The sequence below is a fragment of the Syngnathus typhle genome, linkage group LG22 (assembly GCF_033458585.1).
Source record: "Syngnathus typhle isolate RoL2023-S1 ecotype Sweden linkage group LG22, RoL_Styp_1.0, whole genome shotgun sequence".
Classification (NCBI taxonomy): Eukaryota; Metazoa; Chordata; class Actinopteri; order Syngnathiformes; family Syngnathidae; genus Syngnathus; species Syngnathus typhle.
Genome location: NC_083759.1, coordinates 3,429,161 through 3,446,831, shown reverse-complemented (window position 1 = coordinate 3,446,831; position 17,671 = coordinate 3,429,161). Strand labels below are relative to the sequence as shown.

At 40.9% G+C, this 17,671-nt stretch overlaps 1 protein-coding gene and 1 long non-coding RNA gene across 5 annotated transcripts; both read right to left on the bottom strand.

The window, feature by feature from the left end:
• Window positions 1-903: 903 nt before the first annotated feature.
• On the bottom strand, window positions 904-6,050 carry LOC133146690 (uncharacterized). 4 transcript variants are annotated; one of them, XR_009711406.1, is made up of 3 exons: window positions 4,485-6,050; window positions 2,009-2,080; window positions 904-1,888 (listed from the first exon to the last, which is right to left on the bottom strand). It is a non-coding gene; the product is annotated as an uncharacterized LOC133146690 (long non-coding RNA). The 4 variants fall into 4 exon arrangements; XR_009711405.1 differs by having other exon boundaries at window positions 2,009-2,077; XR_009711408.1 differs by lacking the exon at window positions 4,485-6,050 and adding an exon at window positions 3,944-4,150.
• A 1,140-nt stretch (window positions 6,051-7,190) lies between these two features.
• On the bottom strand, window positions 7,191-17,197 carry nudt14 (nudix (nucleoside diphosphate linked moiety X)-type motif 14). The gene is made up of 5 exons (XM_061270418.1): window positions 17,037-17,197; window positions 13,512-13,555; window positions 11,457-11,521; window positions 10,736-11,030; window positions 7,191-10,102 (listed from the first exon to the last, which is right to left on the bottom strand). The coding sequence occupies exons 1-5, from the start codon at window positions 17,115-17,117 to the stop codon at window positions 9,853-9,855; spliced, it is 735 nt and encodes a 244-aa protein (XP_061126402.1). The 5' UTR covers window positions 17,118-17,197; the 3' UTR covers window positions 7,191-9,852.
• Window positions 17,198-17,671: the final 474 nt, after the last annotated feature.

Below are 17,671 nucleotides of genomic sequence, written 5' to 3'. Positions count from 1 at the left end.
TCTGAGCAAGCAATCCAGGCTCCAGTTCTTTATCTGAAGCCATCTGTGATAGGCTCTAGCACATGCATGACCCTCGTGAGTGTGAAAAGTTAGTTGGATATTTGAGAAAATAATATTGGTATTAAATATCTACGTCAAGGTACCCTCTTATCTATGGGTGACTTTTGTTCCTTGTTCTTAGAATTATTTTAAAGCTGTTTTGCTGTTTCAAGAGCCACCATGACCTTTCAAAGGTCAACAGGTGCACTTTTCCGCAGGAAACTGTGCAAATGTGCGGGATATGCAGACAGTTCCTTGCTCTCTTTTGTAACGTTATTTGAAAATAAAATGAATGCTATTGTTATTATTATTATTTTAGAGGTGGAAAATAATTGCAGCCGGATTGTTTGGCTGGTTGAAAATGATGCTCTTGTTATTTGAGACTTGCTATCAAAAAGGAAGCAGCCCCAGTTCACTGAGGTCCTCCCGTCTAGTCAAGTCTGTTTTGTATCAGTTTAGAGCGCCCTCTACTGTTTGTAGTAAACCGTGTTCAAACTCAGAATGTAATCAGAACACGCATTTAGGTCTTATCCTGGTTTGTCCCATTTGCATTTATCAGTATTCAATTTGCAACCTAAAAATATTGACCTATTGTTTTTATACTGTACGTAAAAGCAAATTAGATATAACCAGTGTTGATTTATGTCTTCTCTCTTGGTCTGAACATGTGGCACATATACAGACGCTATTTATATCCATACTGTACATGCACGGAGACAAAAGTTTTTTTTTAGGTCATTTGCATTCCCTTGACAGCATGCCCAGGTGAGCTGAGCCATGATGACAAGTGATGATTTGAGACTTCAGGGATTTTGCATGGATTGAGATCACTAGTAATAAATAGTAATAAAAACCCATTAAAATAAAAAAAATCGCTCAAAACCCAAAGCTGATGTTTGGGGGAGGAGCTGATGTTTGTTTTGAAGGTTGTTTGAGGGTCTCCTATCAATTAAAATGTATGTGAGCCCCCCCAAACCCCCGAAACCACCATGTTGGTGTCCCATGCATCCTCATTGGCCGGCTGCCAGAAGGTCAGATATGCCTTAAAGGTCGATAGCCTGACCTGCTGCAGCCGCTTTGACTGGAACGTTTCACACACAGCCGTAAGTGCATTTGAGTGCTTTAAGTTGTCACACCTAGCTTTGAGCGGTGGCGGAACAATGTGGGTGTGCTTCGTGGTTCCCGATCGCTTTTCATTCATTTGCTTTAAAGCATCCAATGTTGAAAGGTCAGGGCCGACAAAACCTTTGTCAAAAATACTCATGGTTGCTATAATTGTGCCAAGATAGTTGCGGTATGAAGCGGGGGATTAAATAATTTTAATACATTATTTTTTTTACTTTTTGTGCCAAAGTGTAATTTACATTTACACAAGTAACATACACAAAGGTGAATTTCTGACCAAATGTTAATTCGTCTGTATTGTCTGTGAATAAAAACAATATACAGTATCATGTTTGATTTGAAAGTCAATATTTGTTTGCCATCAGAGATAATGTAGAATCTAGAATTATTAATGGAATAAAGGGTTTCCCCTATTTACGTTGGAATTACATTCCTATGGCGATGAACCACTGCTAATCAGAATTATAGTCGTAAATAGCTTTATAGAACAGACTATAAAGAAAAACAATTGAAATGGAAAAAAACGGAATTCAGCGGTGAGCGTGCCTTCTTTTGCCACATGCCATTCTTATGCCACTGCACAAACTAGTTTACTGCGTACTTTTCATAACCTCAAAATGGCATATGCCAGGACCGCCCGAAATATCTTTTAGCCAGCATTCCAAGAGCGCAATATGGACACATCCGCTTCACAGCAGTCATTTTCGCACTAGGACGAGACACACTGAGAATCATTAAACAAAAGAGAAAACATTGAGTTTCATTTAACTTCGTGAAATGCAAAGAAGAATCCACGTAATGTTGTTGTGGATGTGAATAAATGTGCAATTTTTTTTTTCTTTACCGCATGAGCCACTGCAGAAGCCCAATGGTCCCCATCAGTCTGAACATCCTCCACGAACTAGGAAGTACCCTGCTAACAAACGCAAAAGTAGTTAAATAAACACTCAACAAAACGGACATTCACAAAACATGTTAACATACAACAAAACATACAATCCTGAAATGTAATTGTAGGACGGGTAGGAGGAGAAGGGATGATGAGTAGGAGCACTGTGGGGGGTTTGCCAGCCTCCAAGGGGGAGGTGAAGTGGATTTCTTCTCTCATCCATTTTTCATGGCTTTCCTCTTTTCAGATCTGTGTGTGTGTGTGTGTGTGTGTGTGTGTGTGTGTGTGCACGCGTATACGAGTGACGGGGCCCATTCTCTTTTATCCCTCTTTTGGGGTCTCGCCTGTGTGTGTGTGGGTTGGAGGGGTTTAGTGGCAGCATGGCTTCTTTAGGTTTTAAACAAGCTATAATATTACCAAGCAGGTCTGGAGTTTATGCAAATATTTGCATATCACCCATGGTAATAATTCATCAAATGTATTTAATAATTTGGTTGATTAGTTTGAGTGGGGTCACCAGTCATGTTAAAGACAAAAAAAAAATGATTTAAGTGTCACCACTTGGACCCAGAAAGCAGTTTATTCTCCCTGTGGGTGATTTTAACTTTGAATAATAAATGGCCTTGAGTGGTGACCTCAGGGTTGTAGGTTTCAGCATCATTGATATATGTTTCCTGGCCAACACCACCCTTCCCCTCTTTAGTACAATAGCATGTACGGCAAAATTGTGGTGTGAAAGAATGAAATAATAGAGTGGCTTTGTTTGGTAATTTGATGGTTTTTTTTTCCCCTCCTTTCCTTCCGCTTCATTATATTGTTATATTGTTTCTTCTGCACTTTTTATTTTGTGAGGAGATTAACACTTTACAATAAAGGTTCAATTGTTTGTTCTGTAAATAGGTCAACGATGTCATTTGGAGGTTTGAAAATCTTTTAAATTTTTCTAGTCTGATCTGATTCAGTATCAGTATAGGCTTTGGTCGAATATATAAGAATGGTAGTATCTTAAATGACGTGAAGAAATAATGATGATTTATTTTGGTATCCCGCAAGTGTCAGCTGCCAGGTACCTTACATTTTTCATGTATTTGTATTTTTTCATCTCGGAGCTGCCATACCGCATTCTTTGTCGTGTTATCATGCTTGGCTTTATTTTTGCAGTAGGTCAAATGAAAATAAAATCCTTTTTATGTTTTACTGTGCAGCATAGCCTTCTTTCGTGCTATGACGAATAAAAGTCGAGATTTTCTTTGGCCTCATCACCCATTTTCATCCGAGCTAAATTTTAAACTACCTGACCATACAATTTAGGAATGGGTAAGGTATTTATTCCAATGTTGAAGAACCCGGTGCGTCAAGTTGACTTCCCTTTTGGTTCCCATGGTTGACTGAGCTATCAAGTGTGTGGAAATGGCAGTTCCGCTGAGATAAGAGGAGACATGTGGTCACCATTGACACACACAGGTATCTTTTTCCTACCCTTATGTTCTGCTCTGCTGGTGGTACTGTATGCATTTGTTTGCCGTCATGCAGAAAAGCTCAGGTTTCATTCAGCGAGACAGCCAGCTAGCCAGCCTGTGTGAAATGTTGCTGTTCAAAGAGGAGGACTTTCCCAAACAAACGGGAAATGCATATTTGCATGCTATTAAGTTTGCAGCCCTACCCATAGACAAACATGTTAGCCAGTTAAGCAAGTGGATGACAATAATGCCATTGAAAATATCTTGCATGATACACTCGAACGGATTTTTCACACGAGATGACAGCTCGGCACCCTTCCTTGTGAGCCGTACACACACTCGTCAGCTATTTGGAACACGCTAATAAAGGGCATTTACTCGATGTGTGATATTGTGTTAAATGTCAAGATAACATATTTTGCTCCCTTACCTAAACGGTTGATCGCAATCCATTCACGGATGATGGTTAACCTCTGTATAAACAGGTTTGAAAATCAAAAATAAACAAATAATCCTTCCCACGTGACAGAACACTTTGGATACTCACTGAGCTGAATTTTCATAACATTTCCTCAAAGTTATAGAAATAAAAAAAATATAAACATTAAAAATGTATTTATTTATTTTTTATAACGACATTGTCATTTCCTCAAAGTTATAAAAATTAAAACAATTAAACATTTATTTATTTATAATTTTTTTTAGAAAATTTATAAATATTTGACCCAATTTTATTAACCTAATCTATCAAATGTCTTCCATTTTGAGCATGGATGCTATGGATAAAGAGGAAATGTAGCACTTATGTAGTCAATTTTCTCATCAGTCTGACCATCACTGATAAGACAAGCTCCTTCCACATGTGGAGGCACGCAAACAGATATTAACCCGTACCATCCACCCCTTCAGGTAAAGCTCGGGACGCTCGTAAATATACTGATAAGCAACAACAGACGCTTAGCGCAACTCACCGGCTTGCAAAAAATGAAACAAAACCTCATACGGTAGGTCAGCTTTGGTTGTTTTCAAAGAAGAAACAGGTTGTCAGCATTCACCTCGCTTCTTATCTACGGCTGGACCAGTCGGTCGCTCACCCGCTGCTCTTCCTAAAAAGCATGTTAATCCATGAGGTCATGACCCAACTGCAAGAGAGACCAACAGTGTTTCTACTTTTAGGTGTGGATAGATGAAAATGTAGATTAGAATATGCATTTAGATTCAATTTTGTGAAAATGTTACCCTGAGCTTGTTTGGAATTTGCAGATGTTCCTCTTCAAATTGTTGGATAATGAAATACTCGGCATGATTTTTAGTAGATTTTCAGAACCTCCTCCAGAACTACTACTTTTCTTCCAGAAGATAGTTAGCATTTTTTAGCCCTTGGCAAACTTGTCCTCAAGGGCTGAATTCAAGTGGGCCAATATTGCAGTGCTTTTTAGTGCATAACATAATTCATATATCGTATTTTCCGGACTATAAGGCGCACCGGACTATAAGGCCCACCTTCAATGAATGGCCCGTTTTAAAACTTTGTCCTTATATAAGGCGCACCGGACTATAAGGCGCACTGTCGGCTTTTGAGAAAATTTTAGGTTTTTAGGTGCGCCTTCTAGCCCGGAAAATACGGTAACTTGCAACATAAGGGAACACATACTTCCAACGATGCCAAAATCTTAATTTGCATAAACTTTCACATTCAGTTGAAGGAATGCTCGGGCCGCACCAAACATGAATATTCCGCCCACCCATTCATTTTCCATTATGCTTGCCCGCATTTGGGTGACTGGTGTCCTAGAGCCTATCCTAGGCTGACTTTGGACTCGAGGCGGAGTTCACCCCAGACTGGTCGCCAGAAGTCGCAAGCCACATATAAACAAACAACCATCCATTGAGTCTATAATTAACCTAACATGCATGTTTTTGGAATGCAAGGAAGGCGGAATATGCAAGCATGTGTACAATATGCAAAATCCCCAGAAAAAAAAAAGCCCTGAGCTAAGATTTGTACATGTATATACATACTAAAAAGGAAAAAAAAAATATCCTGCATGATATTAGCGTCGGAATTTTAAGACAATAAAGTAAGTCGCCGATTGTATAACGGAATTTGCGTGACTTCCGCTCACGCAGCGTGGGTTGACTTCCCACGCCAGGGTGTAGTCTGCCTTTCTCCCAAAGTCAGCTGGGATGGGCTCCAGCTTTCTCCAGTCCCAAAAGTTACATTCTGGGTAGAAGAAATAATAGCCCTTGTACATATCTATATCATAGGAAAACAATAAGTGTGTCATGGAAAATAAAAGCGTGAAATACACACACCCTTTGCCCATACAAGGTCTCATTTGCATACAGTTGGGGAGTGCGGTGGAATTGTGTCAACTGTGGAGGTGGATCTTCCTGTCAATGGGCATCTTAATTCCCATTTGTGAAAGGGTCACACTGACAAGGTAATCCATCTGCCAGGCTTCAGATGGTCTCCGGAGAATGGAGACATCCCATGTGTCCTGTTACAACATGAAAGCACGCAATGGGTTGCGCTGCTCAAGTTATAATGGCGATGTGCAGAATTCCACGGAACCTTTGGGCTTTGAATGTGACGGGGCCGGTTGATAGGAGGAAAAAATGAAGTGCTGTAATTGTACATGTGGTGAACAGAACAAATAGCAATCGCATCTCTGTTGAGTACGATGACGAATTGTGGAATGTCACTAACTAAACAGCCTCATTCAGGAACGTCTGAAGAATTTTCTCTTTCGATTTTGCACAAAGAAAACACACCTTGTCACTCTGGCTACTTCCTTACACTCTCTGACTCTTCATAAAAAATTTGTCAGACCGGATTTTTTTTATGATCCTGATTTGTATGAGAAGATTCTTAAGTATAAGCATGATAATCAGAGCACATCTTTTGCTATCTTGTTCCCAAGCAACACACATGGCAGAGCTCAAGAAAAGTATGTTACAGATGATGGAATGCTCTTCAGGAAATAATACATCGGTAAATTACGAACAATAGAAGCCTTGCAACTGGTTATGTTACAACATGGTGACTCCTCAGAAAGTTGTGGTCTCGTTTCCCAAGAACTTTATTTTGTCTTCGTCCATCTAATGATAACATCGTAAAACCACAGGTTCATTCTTGGAAAACGATACCTGTCAAGAATAAATTATGAAGATAGTTGACATTCACTTGTGTTTGCACGGAGGGACTCTTTCCATAAATGTGCAATGTCACACATCTAGTTTGGTCGTATCGACGTGCAATGATGCATGCAAGGTGTTGCAAATGGTTGTGGAGTTGAACAGAAAGTGCTGTGGAGAGTTTTAGTCATACGCCGATCAAATTTGAGACGCATACATCCGATGTGAATTGTAATAATATACATTTGTACGACAAAGAATAATAAATACAGTAATCCCTCGTTTATCGTGGATAATTGGTTCCAAAAACCACCCGCGATAAGTGAAATCCGCAAAGTACGGTCACCAACAAGAAGTACTGGGCAGGCTAACGAGTTAGCGGAAAGATGCTAATTCGCAATCGTGCTAGAAGTTTTAGTTTGACGTTTAAATCCGCGATGTAGTGAAGCCGCGATGAACGAAACGCGAAGTAGCGAGGGATCACTGTACATCAACTTGCCTTCAGTGTGTTCTTCAGAAATATGAAAAAATGAAAAGAATTATTTTGGGGTATCCAACCCATTTTATTTAAACTTAATGTAGTTTATTCCATCACAGTAAGTGCACATGCAAGATATCATACTTAAATACAGTATACTGGTACACGATTTGTTGGTACCAAGAATCATGTTCTAAAAGTATAATATATTAACATTTAGGTAATTAAATTGAACAGATTTGTAACATTACAGAAAAACAACATCCACAAAGATCAAACACTCTTAATCAAGTGTGAAACATGTATGCATGTGTTTGAGAAAATACTTCTTTAAAAAAAAAAAAAAGCTTAGTCTGCAACACCAGAAAAGAAATACACAAAAATTCATTTTATGATTGACCTTGTGATTTAAAAAAAATATTTTGTATTTCTGATAACATGAGCTTGCACAAGGAAAAGTTTTATAGCAGACTACCACTTTGTTGTATGTGTAAATCCAGCTACAAGTTTGCTAAAAAAACTGAAAAAAAAATATAGCTGTGCTGTGTAATTAGACAAATTAATTAATAGTTGCGGCTCAGAGTTTTTGAATGAACTGCAACACCTACGTCTCGACTCCTAATTCAACCGGACGCCGCCGGTCTCACTTTACAAACATAGCACCTCATTTAAAAAAATTAATAAAATAAAAAAATACTGAAGCGACTTGGAAACAGATTGAAATAAATCAGTTAAAGAAACAACTACAGCATAATCATGGGGGGGACACTAAACACGGAAATCTGGTGTTATTGAATGTTTTGGAAATTTCTCATGTGATGCTGAAATTTGGATATGTCAGCGCTTTGTAGACAGCAAACAGGCACAAAATAGTTATGTTTCATGCCCGAGTGATGGAGGTAGAATTGCCCTTAGCGTTGAGCTCGTGGTCCTTTTCACCTTATGCAACAATGGATGACACAAGTATCTACCTCAATTATTGTGTTAGCTTTAAGAGAGGGAGCGTATGGCTTTTAGAAGAGAGGGGGGGGGGGGGGGTCACTTTATACGGTGAAAAATGGCTTGTCGAACACACAATTGCACGATGCAAATGTCCGCCGGGATGAATACGGATAAACGGGATCATATAGATTTGTGGAAGGAGGGGGTGGACATCTTTGTAAAGGCAGAACAAAACTATATTTTACAGGCACATAAACAGACTGCTCTTTAATAGAACGCTTCAGATTACATTTAATAGCAAATCAGAAGGAAAACCAATTTAATATGTCAAGTCAACCTGATCAGCACCCCCCCCCCACCCCACCGCTAAATGTTCAGCTAATGATCTTCTCATTATATATTTGTAATGCAACTGTTTTTTTAGCACGCTAGTACACTTTGTTTTGCACAATTTGATTGCTTGAGTGCCTCAGTAGTCATCAAACTAAAGCTGAACGTTCAACCCTGTGTCAAGGTATGGCTCGGAAGCGCCTTTGGAAAATATCGGTATGGTTGGTGCAGGTTCGAACAATGCATTTCGACCAACAGTGCACCAGGACACCTGAAAAAACACTATTGCTTATACTTGGAATACATTTTGGATGATTTTAATATCGTAAATTACCTTATAGCTTAAACGTCGATTGTCATCAGGGGATCAGTCACAGTTTTTTTTTTTTTTTTTACACTTTCCCAAAACAACGAATAATTTTCACTTTTACATAAGTACAGCATATAGCATTTCCAAACTTAACCCAGAAATGTCATCTTGCAGTCACTCCGATCAGTCGGCAGTCAAACCTTTATGATCTGATTATCAGAATGTTTTTGAGGTCATTTGAATCTGTACCACCAAACGTCTACAATGTCTAGTAAGAAATTCCTTGCCCTCCCCCCCCCTTGCATGCAGAACAAGACAATGTGGTACCAAGCCCTTTTTCACAGATATTGAGAAGATTGAAAATTTTGCTGCAAATAAGTTTGTTAAATGCTGGTCATCATCACAGAGATTCTCCCTGAATAGGAATAAGCAATTTAATCATTGGACCTGAGCTTTTTAGCAGATAGTATCCATGTGTAAATGCAGCAAAATTCATTTTTCACTTTACAAATACAAATGTCCTCTGGGTTGATTGTTTTTTGTTTTGGCGTGATTTCTTAGTTGTTAGACACTAGGAAATGATTTGAGGCTTTGCTAACAACACAGTACAATTACCATGGCGATCACATTTTTTTTTTTTTGCAATGAATGTTTTGGACCACAATTTGAGTAATAAAGGTTTTCAAGGGCACGTTTTGAAACCAACCGGGTGCACAAGGTTGGTCAGAAGAGACTCTGCTCTGAAGAGATGACTTGACAGCATAAAAAGGAAATTGACAAAACGAATTATGGCTCTGTAAATGCAGGCTAGGATGCCTCAAGAAAGCAGCTGATCATTCATTTACTCTCGGGCCGGCATATAAAAACAGTGATATGCAGCCATTTTGGATGAACGGTGCCATATATTGAAAAAGTCATCGATAACAACATGAAAAAAGTGCAAGAGAGCCTATTGAGGCAGTTTGCTTTGAAGAAAGTACGTAAAACATAAAAAAAAGGGCAAAAAAAAAAATGCACGTTGGCATATGTCAACCAGTCTCCCAAATAATTTTAAATAATCATAATAATAATAATAGAGGTGATGGCATGAGGATGTGAGTAGCTGCGCTGGGCCAGTGTTGGACATAAAAGTTAATAGTAGTTACACATTGGTGGAGATCTTGTACTTAGGAGACATATTGTTATGGAACCATATGAAGCTAAATATGACGCCCATGGTTTTGGGAATGCGCTCATTGTAGGCAAAGGTCATGGCTTCGTGCAAGGGTACTTTGACTACCTCAATGAACTCGCCCTCCCGCGGATCACCTCCGCCTGCACTCACGCAATTGTCGTCGGATACCTCGGCATAAAACATGGTCTGCTTGGAACCCGTCACGCCCACGCCGGACCTGGAGACAAAACAGGGCGGAATAAATTCAGGCTGTATTTTTAGGGGGGGGTGGATTCTACAAATCACACTGTGACCACACTCTTAGTCCCGTCCTGCAAAAAAATAATAAGACTATTGTTAAAAGCACAGACTAGAGATAAGCGTAGTTATCTGATGCATCAGATAGCTTGTAGCAGTTGCTACCCCCAAATATCCTGTCCAACGTGAGACATGTCATTCCGGATTTATAAAGCGCAACAAAGCCCATTTAGCCGCCACACTAAATCATCACAGCAGGCTCCGACCTGCGCATTCAGCTTTGCCGCACATTCAGCGCCCTCATAAGGGTCATGAGGGTTAAGGTGATACCTATCTATTAAATGGAAGAGGCCCACACGTAATATCGACCATAGACTACACCAACAAAGCTGGAGGAGGCGCCGGAGTCAAATCAAAAGGAGAGTTATGAGAGCCGTGCAGGTGCGGCTGTCGAATGTGGGATTGTTTTTCTCCTGCAGCTTTCTAATAATGTTGAAAATGATGGATGGCTCACATGATGCTTCCTTCCTCTTCGCACCACCAAAAGAATATTGCGGAATACAAGCACCATTTCGAAATGTATTTTCTGCACTTTTTTTAACCGAGTGCTCACCTGTAAGAAGTAATCCGCTTGAGTTTCGAAGCGGGCACATCATAGCCACATTCCTCCAGCACTTCCTGTCTGGCGATCTCTTCCAAGGAGAGGTTGGGTTTGTCCACCAGCCCGGCGCACAACTCGTACGTGATGCCCGTGGCCACCGGAGGCCACGCGGACGAGCCCCCCACCTCTGTGTCCGCCTGGCCTTCCCGACTCTCCGAGTCTGAGGCTTCGGTGGCCCCCTCCTCTGTCTTTTCAGTGGCTTGAGATGCTTGCGTCTTGCTCCGTTCCCACTCACACATGTATACAGCTGTAGAATCGGCGCAAATATTAATCTCCATGTTCGCTACACTTTCCCATCGACATTATTCTTGTTGACAAATTGATAGGCATGAAGCCTCAGGTTGAACATAAATGTCAAGATCCAGATTAAGGGAACATTATTATTATTATCTGAGGAATACGAGCGGGAAGACCTATCAATACCCAGACTTCCTTGAATTTAAAACCGTGCAGTGTGAAACTGTCTCTGGCATTGTGTCACAAAAGAGGTGGGGCTCTTAAGCATTGTTGCTCCAATCTAAATGAATCGACGGGATTTGCAAATGTACGACGCTATCAGCGAAAGTGGTTAACAATCAAAATCTCACACGGAACATAAATCAGCCACACCCCAGGGTACGTTAGATTTGTGTGCTCCAAAGCTGGTGGGGCGGAAAAAAAAAAAAAAACATACCTGGACGGAACTGCTTGACGAGAACAAAACAGTGGGAGCTGGTGTTGAATATCAGCACGGATACACTGAGGAGAAATGGGGGGGGGGGGGGGGGGGGTGATACAAAGCTTTTAGGCAAAAAGGTCAAACAGGCAAGAGGTCGAAAATAATGCAGTTGTCAAGAAGAACTGTTTTTAAACGCAAATGTGTAGACCATAAAACCATTATCTTGTGTTTTTAATGAGGCTTCAGAAACGCTACAATGATTTGCCAAGCCATTGCCCCCCCCCCCCCCCCCAGGTATTGCATGGTTGCTGCATGTGGATGTGACAGACGGCCACCGCCTGGGGAGACTGCAAGCCTTTTGTTGGGAAAGCGGATGTGTCCGAGTCAGGAGGAAATGATTCCCATGATGAAAGGACCTTACGCAACTTGCTTCGAACTAACGACGTACTTTTCGGTCAGCTCCTCATATCATTGCATTCGAGCAATTAGCACCATTTGCAAATGCTCACAGCTGGAATACAAGGTCACAAAACAGAAGTGCAACCGAGCTGGGTTATAGATACGATTATGCAGCAACAGATTGAGGCAAAAATAAAAAGTAGGACATGTAGCCTGGAGGCATAGAAGCTGTCCCTTGAGGTAGCTCTGGGTCTTTTCGAAGTGTTCCACACCATTACAACTCTCCTGCAGCTTCCCACAGACAAAATGCTCGAATGGTTATACCAAGACGCTTGGGATTTTCCTTGCATCGTTAATCGTGCTACCGTCTCAAAGGGGCTTTAAAGTAGTCGGATAAAGGTGGGACATGTGGACAGCGGGTCTAAGGTGAATACTGGTGTTAAGTACCAAAACAGTGACTGTATTTTTTTTTTTTACGCAAAATAAAATGGCGGGCATAATGTTATTCAAAGAGTTCTCGGCATGCACGGTGGATTTGTTAAGAACATATTTCTTTTCCCTCTGGTTTCTTGGAAAGCACCAGTCGGTTACCGCTAACACAAAGGTGTCAAAATAACAACACAATGGGACTCTACCCACCAAGTGCACACATGTTTTTGTGGCACTGGTGGATGTTTATCGTAGCGTCCCTCAGAACATTCTGTGGTCGTTGCAGTCATGGTAATTAAGGTGGGTGTTTTTCCTTTTCCCTAAAATGGTCTCGAAGCAGAAAGTGGAGTGTTAGACTCCAGTCAACAATTGTTGGCATTTTGTGCATTCATTCGTGTGACACCAGTGAGGAGAAAGTGTTGTCCCTGACCAAAAACAAATGAAGAGTTACATCCAAGTTGCGAGCAACCACACCTCACTTCCTGGCTCTTTTCATATTTGTGTACAATGCTTAAAGTACCGTATATTCCGCACTATAAGGCGCACCTAAAATCTTCCAATTTTCTCAAAAGCCGACAGTGTGCCTTATAATCAGGTGCGCCTTATAAATGGTCCAATATTGAGCCACTACAGCAGGCGTGTCCAAAGTCTGGCCCGCGGGCCAAATGTATATATCTTATATATGGACAAAGTTTTCAAATGGGCCATTCATTGAAGGTGCGCCTTATAATCCGCTGCGCCTTATAGTGCGGAAAATACGGTAATGCCTCCCAAAGTACTGAGCGAACAAGTCTGTCCTGAGTGACTTTAGGATCGCAAATTTTGGAACAAACCAAAGACGGAAGCGATATATAATAACACTGATAAGCTAACACCTCGTTATAGTCTATTATATTGTGCAAGGACCAACAACATTCATTTTTTTCCCCCCATTATTTACCTTCACATCTAGAGTGTAGACATAACTTCTGAGGGTCAACTGTAATGGCCACTTAAACAGAAATGCAAAACAAATTTTGGCCCATTCATTACATGTCAAAACAAGAAATAATATTTTGGCACCTTGGGACAAGTTAGCTATTTTGTCTTCGAAATACAGGTTTTGGTCTCAGCAGGACTATTTTTCATGTGGACCTCTGTTTGGGGTCAGTGGTAGAGGAAAGGAAGCTTAAATGATCTGAGACGCAAACTTCAGCATTATTATTATAGAAGTATTAATATGGGTATAAAAGAGTGTTTTACCTGTCGTGGGTTTGCATGAAGTCCCAAGACTTTTTTGTGCCATTCTGTGAAGAAATCAGATGGAAACAAGGCAACGTGAGTAAATGCAATAAATGTGAAAATCTGAAGAGGACTCATTTGAACCTTCGTTCCCTCAAACATCTTGTTTCGGAGATTATTCAAATGTAATAAGGAAACATCGGAGTGACAAATAACCGCTAATGTCAGAAGGTCACCAACTGATAGGGAGACATTGTATAAGAAAATAAGTCAATGACTTGAAAGCATTGTCTCCAAAAAAGAAAAGATGGGCGTTTACAAGATGGATTTGGTTTCAGGGAGGGAATCCTGATGACTAAATGCTCAAAACACGTCCCATTGTCGCTGGGCTTCGATGGCAGAGGTTGGAAATAGCTGTTTATGTGCCCTGCGGTCATGTTGTCACATCAACAGGATGTGCAGCATTACACACCATCAAATGTGCAATTAAAGAGCGGCAGAAAAGAGATCAAGTGTTCAGCGTGTGGGAAGTGTTTCTCATCGAGTCAAAGCGGCCAGGAATTTGCCTTGGCATTTTAAAGTGAGAGCCGTGAGATTGTTTTAAAAATACTTCCAAATGATTCACTTGATTTCATTTTCACAATGCAATCAAAACAGAAGATTTTTTTTTTTTCTTTTTAGATGCTCATGTCTGCACGCTGGCAGGCTTTCTCAGACGGCGAGGAGGCTGACATGAGACATGCTGGCGTCTTATTTTAGCACATTCGATTATAACCGTGGTCTGGGCAACCCAGCCGAGCCCGACGAGCTGGAGAAATTGGCGGGCGGCACTTTTGCAGCCTAAGCAGTTAGTCACATTGAGGGTGTCTTGAAGGCTTGAGAAATGACAGGCGCTTAAGTTCTGTTTGTGCAAAATGCATCATTGTAAGTTTGTTCCATCCCAACATGACGGCTCATATTAACCGAAAAGAAAAGCGAAACGGGATTGATAGTGGGATTTAACATTTCGGCCTTTATATCAACTAATACGCAAACAATTGTCTTCCATGCTACCATTCTCCGGTGGGGCCAAGCTAGCCACACCCCGCTTGCTTGCAAAACAAGCAAAGATTTGAAGAAGCCTGTTGAGTCCTGCAAGTTTGCCACCCACACAGAAAATACCTACATTTCTAAACCTGCCTACCACAAAGTGTTTCTTTGTGTTCAATCAACCCCAGTAAAATCGAATGTGCCAATTTGATTGATAAACCATCTTAAACTTTAAACAGATCTTTTTTGGGGGGACAATCGGGAATACCAATAGGATGATCCTCAAATGCAGCCGTTCTTTTTCTCGGATCCTGTCACCACTCCCAGATGGTGGGGTTCGTCTCATTACTTGGCCCTCTCGCTGAGAGGAAGGGGAGAGGGGGGGCAGGTGCAAACGGCCCAGGAGAGCTGCAGAATCATGTTCGATGTGGATTACGACACAGTGATTAGCCGACGCGGAGCGAGCGGCTATGTGGGATAAGAGAAACCGGAGGAGGCTTGAAATGAATGTGGTCCCTCTGGCTTTTGGGCCTCAAACATGACAGGCTCCTGTTTGAAAGGCTATTGTAGAAAGGGGGCGTAGCGTCTTGATCTTTTAGGTGCTTAACGTGCGATGACCAGCGCCATACACCTACTGTGCTTACCCCACTCAATACTACAAAGCTGGCAGCTGCTGCAGAAAGTAAGGGGGGGGGGGGGGGGGGGGGGAAATCAACTCGTCCTCCGATTCAATAGCACTCTTTGATTCCTAACATATGCGCTCCCGGGTTTTTTGGGGGGGGGATTTAACTTCAGTTGGGATCTCACCGGCAAGCCTCCCATACACACTTTACAGCTGCTCCACTAATGATCAGGAATAGATAAAGGAACAAAAGAAGCATGCGTGACAGACAGCCCGTGATGAGCATTCACAGTATCGACAGAACCATCAGAAGATGATCCACAGAAAATGAAAAAAAAAAAAAGGCATGCAATTTTAAAAACATGAATGCCACCAAGTAGGTTGCACCCATAAATTGTAACAGCTGATGCCAAAAGTAGAAATAAGAAAAGGTCAGTTTTTTAATTATTTGCAGGCTCTCCAATAAAAAAAATAAACATACTAGAAAAGTTATTTAATTCTCTCTATTTTTGTGGTCTCAATTCTGGAGTCTAGTGCAAAAAAATATGACGGTGACTACTAGAACAAAACATCACAGTTAAGGCTTCCTACACAATTGATACGTTTTTATCTTTTTGCTTATATATTCAAAATGTAATATACCACAGTTAACTTATTTTTTATATGCTCAATGACAATTCAAGTGAAACAATGTGTTTTGAGATCATAATGGGTGCATTCAGTGAACGACTCAGGGGCCACAGGCTGTAAGCTACTGAGGATGAATAATTCAAATCATTATCATGAATAAGTGAAGGTAATTAGCCTGCATGAAGTAGCAACTTGTGATTCAACACTCACATGAAGCAACAATAGTGAGTAAGCCCTTTCCCAGAGTCAACAAGGACAATCACCTGCAGTAATAGATATGAAACCAGACCTCCATAAATGATGACGAGAACCACTTCATCGGCTCGGACTATTAGTGGATTTTTTAAGAGTGAATATATGCGATTGTAAGGTTGCAGAGGTGCAGCATGAAAGGTTTTTGGAGATGCCATGTGCCTGAAAAGCCTTTGTGGGGACTCCAGAAACAGCCCATCCTGATCTGGCCAGGATAAAAGAGGGGAGAACAGAGAGGTAGTCAGCATCATCATCTCTTTTGTTGCCCATCTGCCGTATTAGCTGCTCCACCATTCTCTGGACAAAGCTTAAAGGTGTGAAGCCCAAATGGTGAAAAGAAACTTGCTTGACCATAAGCACCATTGGTAAGTTGGTAACTGAGCTCGAGGGCACATTTACAAAGAGCTGCTTCAAGCGATATGTGAACAGGTCAATAGGCTAATCAGAAAAAAAGACAAGAATCTTCCCTTTGTATTCATTTTAACGCAATTCCTTATTTTTCTATCTTCAGTGGCAGGGAAAAGGAAGCTCGAAGGTCAAACATGATTGAACCCATGATGCTAGTCTACCTAGATACATTATACACACAGTAAATATTAAACAGGAAATATGAAACATATAGAAAAATTAATACCAGACACCGTATCTTTCATGATGACAATAGAAATGATGTTAAACAATCACATTAACTATTGTTTACAACATATGCTCGAGCAGCAATAGAAACATCTGCAGCAGGCTAACGCTAGCATGCTAGGCTAGAATTGTGCATTGGCTGTCAGATGTCACAAAAGCATTCTCGAACTATATTTTGTCTACCACATGATAAAGGACACAAAAGACAAAGGTCTTGGTCCAAATGGTATCTCGTGATTATTGATGATCGCTGTCAGTGACAGTTTAAGGTCAGCGTTGTCTTGGTGTTGTGCTAGCTTCCTAAAGTGAATCGCGGGGGGGTTGGGCTAACCCGCAGCATCCAGCCGCATCTTGACAGCCGCGGATGGACAGCTTACTTGGTTGTAGTGGACCCTGAAAGGCTTCAGGTAGTCGGAGTCTGTGCAAGGAACGACTTCAATGTTGTTGATCTCCTCCATAGTTTGGTGCGCGGTGATTCTGGTCTGTCACCGCAAACACACGGACAGTGAAGGAATCCTACGGAAGCCTTGAGAGGGCAATACACCCATCCAGAACAGAAGCCCATCCAGCGCGAAAATTGTGAATAATATATCGGAAATGAATGTGTAAATATTTTAATTTGTACGACAAAAATAATAAATCAATGATAGCATATTTAAAAATGAATATATGGTTTGGGTTCTCATTCATTCTATCATTTCACTCGCCTATGGGAAAATATAATCACACTTTTTGCAATTGTATTCAAGCTTTATTAATTAAAATGAAAACAATCTTCTCTGCACGCAAAATAAAGCCCATTTTCAACGATTTACACAGTGCTAGTACTAAAAAGCAAGACTTAGGCCTGCGTATAATTTGCAAACTCACACTACATATTTTAAATTACAAAAATAATATTATAGCATGTAAATATATCTAGCGTTTATATCTTCAACCCATCAATCAAGAGGTCACGGAAGCCCTTTTCTGACCCCGGCCCAGCGCCTATGGGTGGGTTAGGATGATGTCA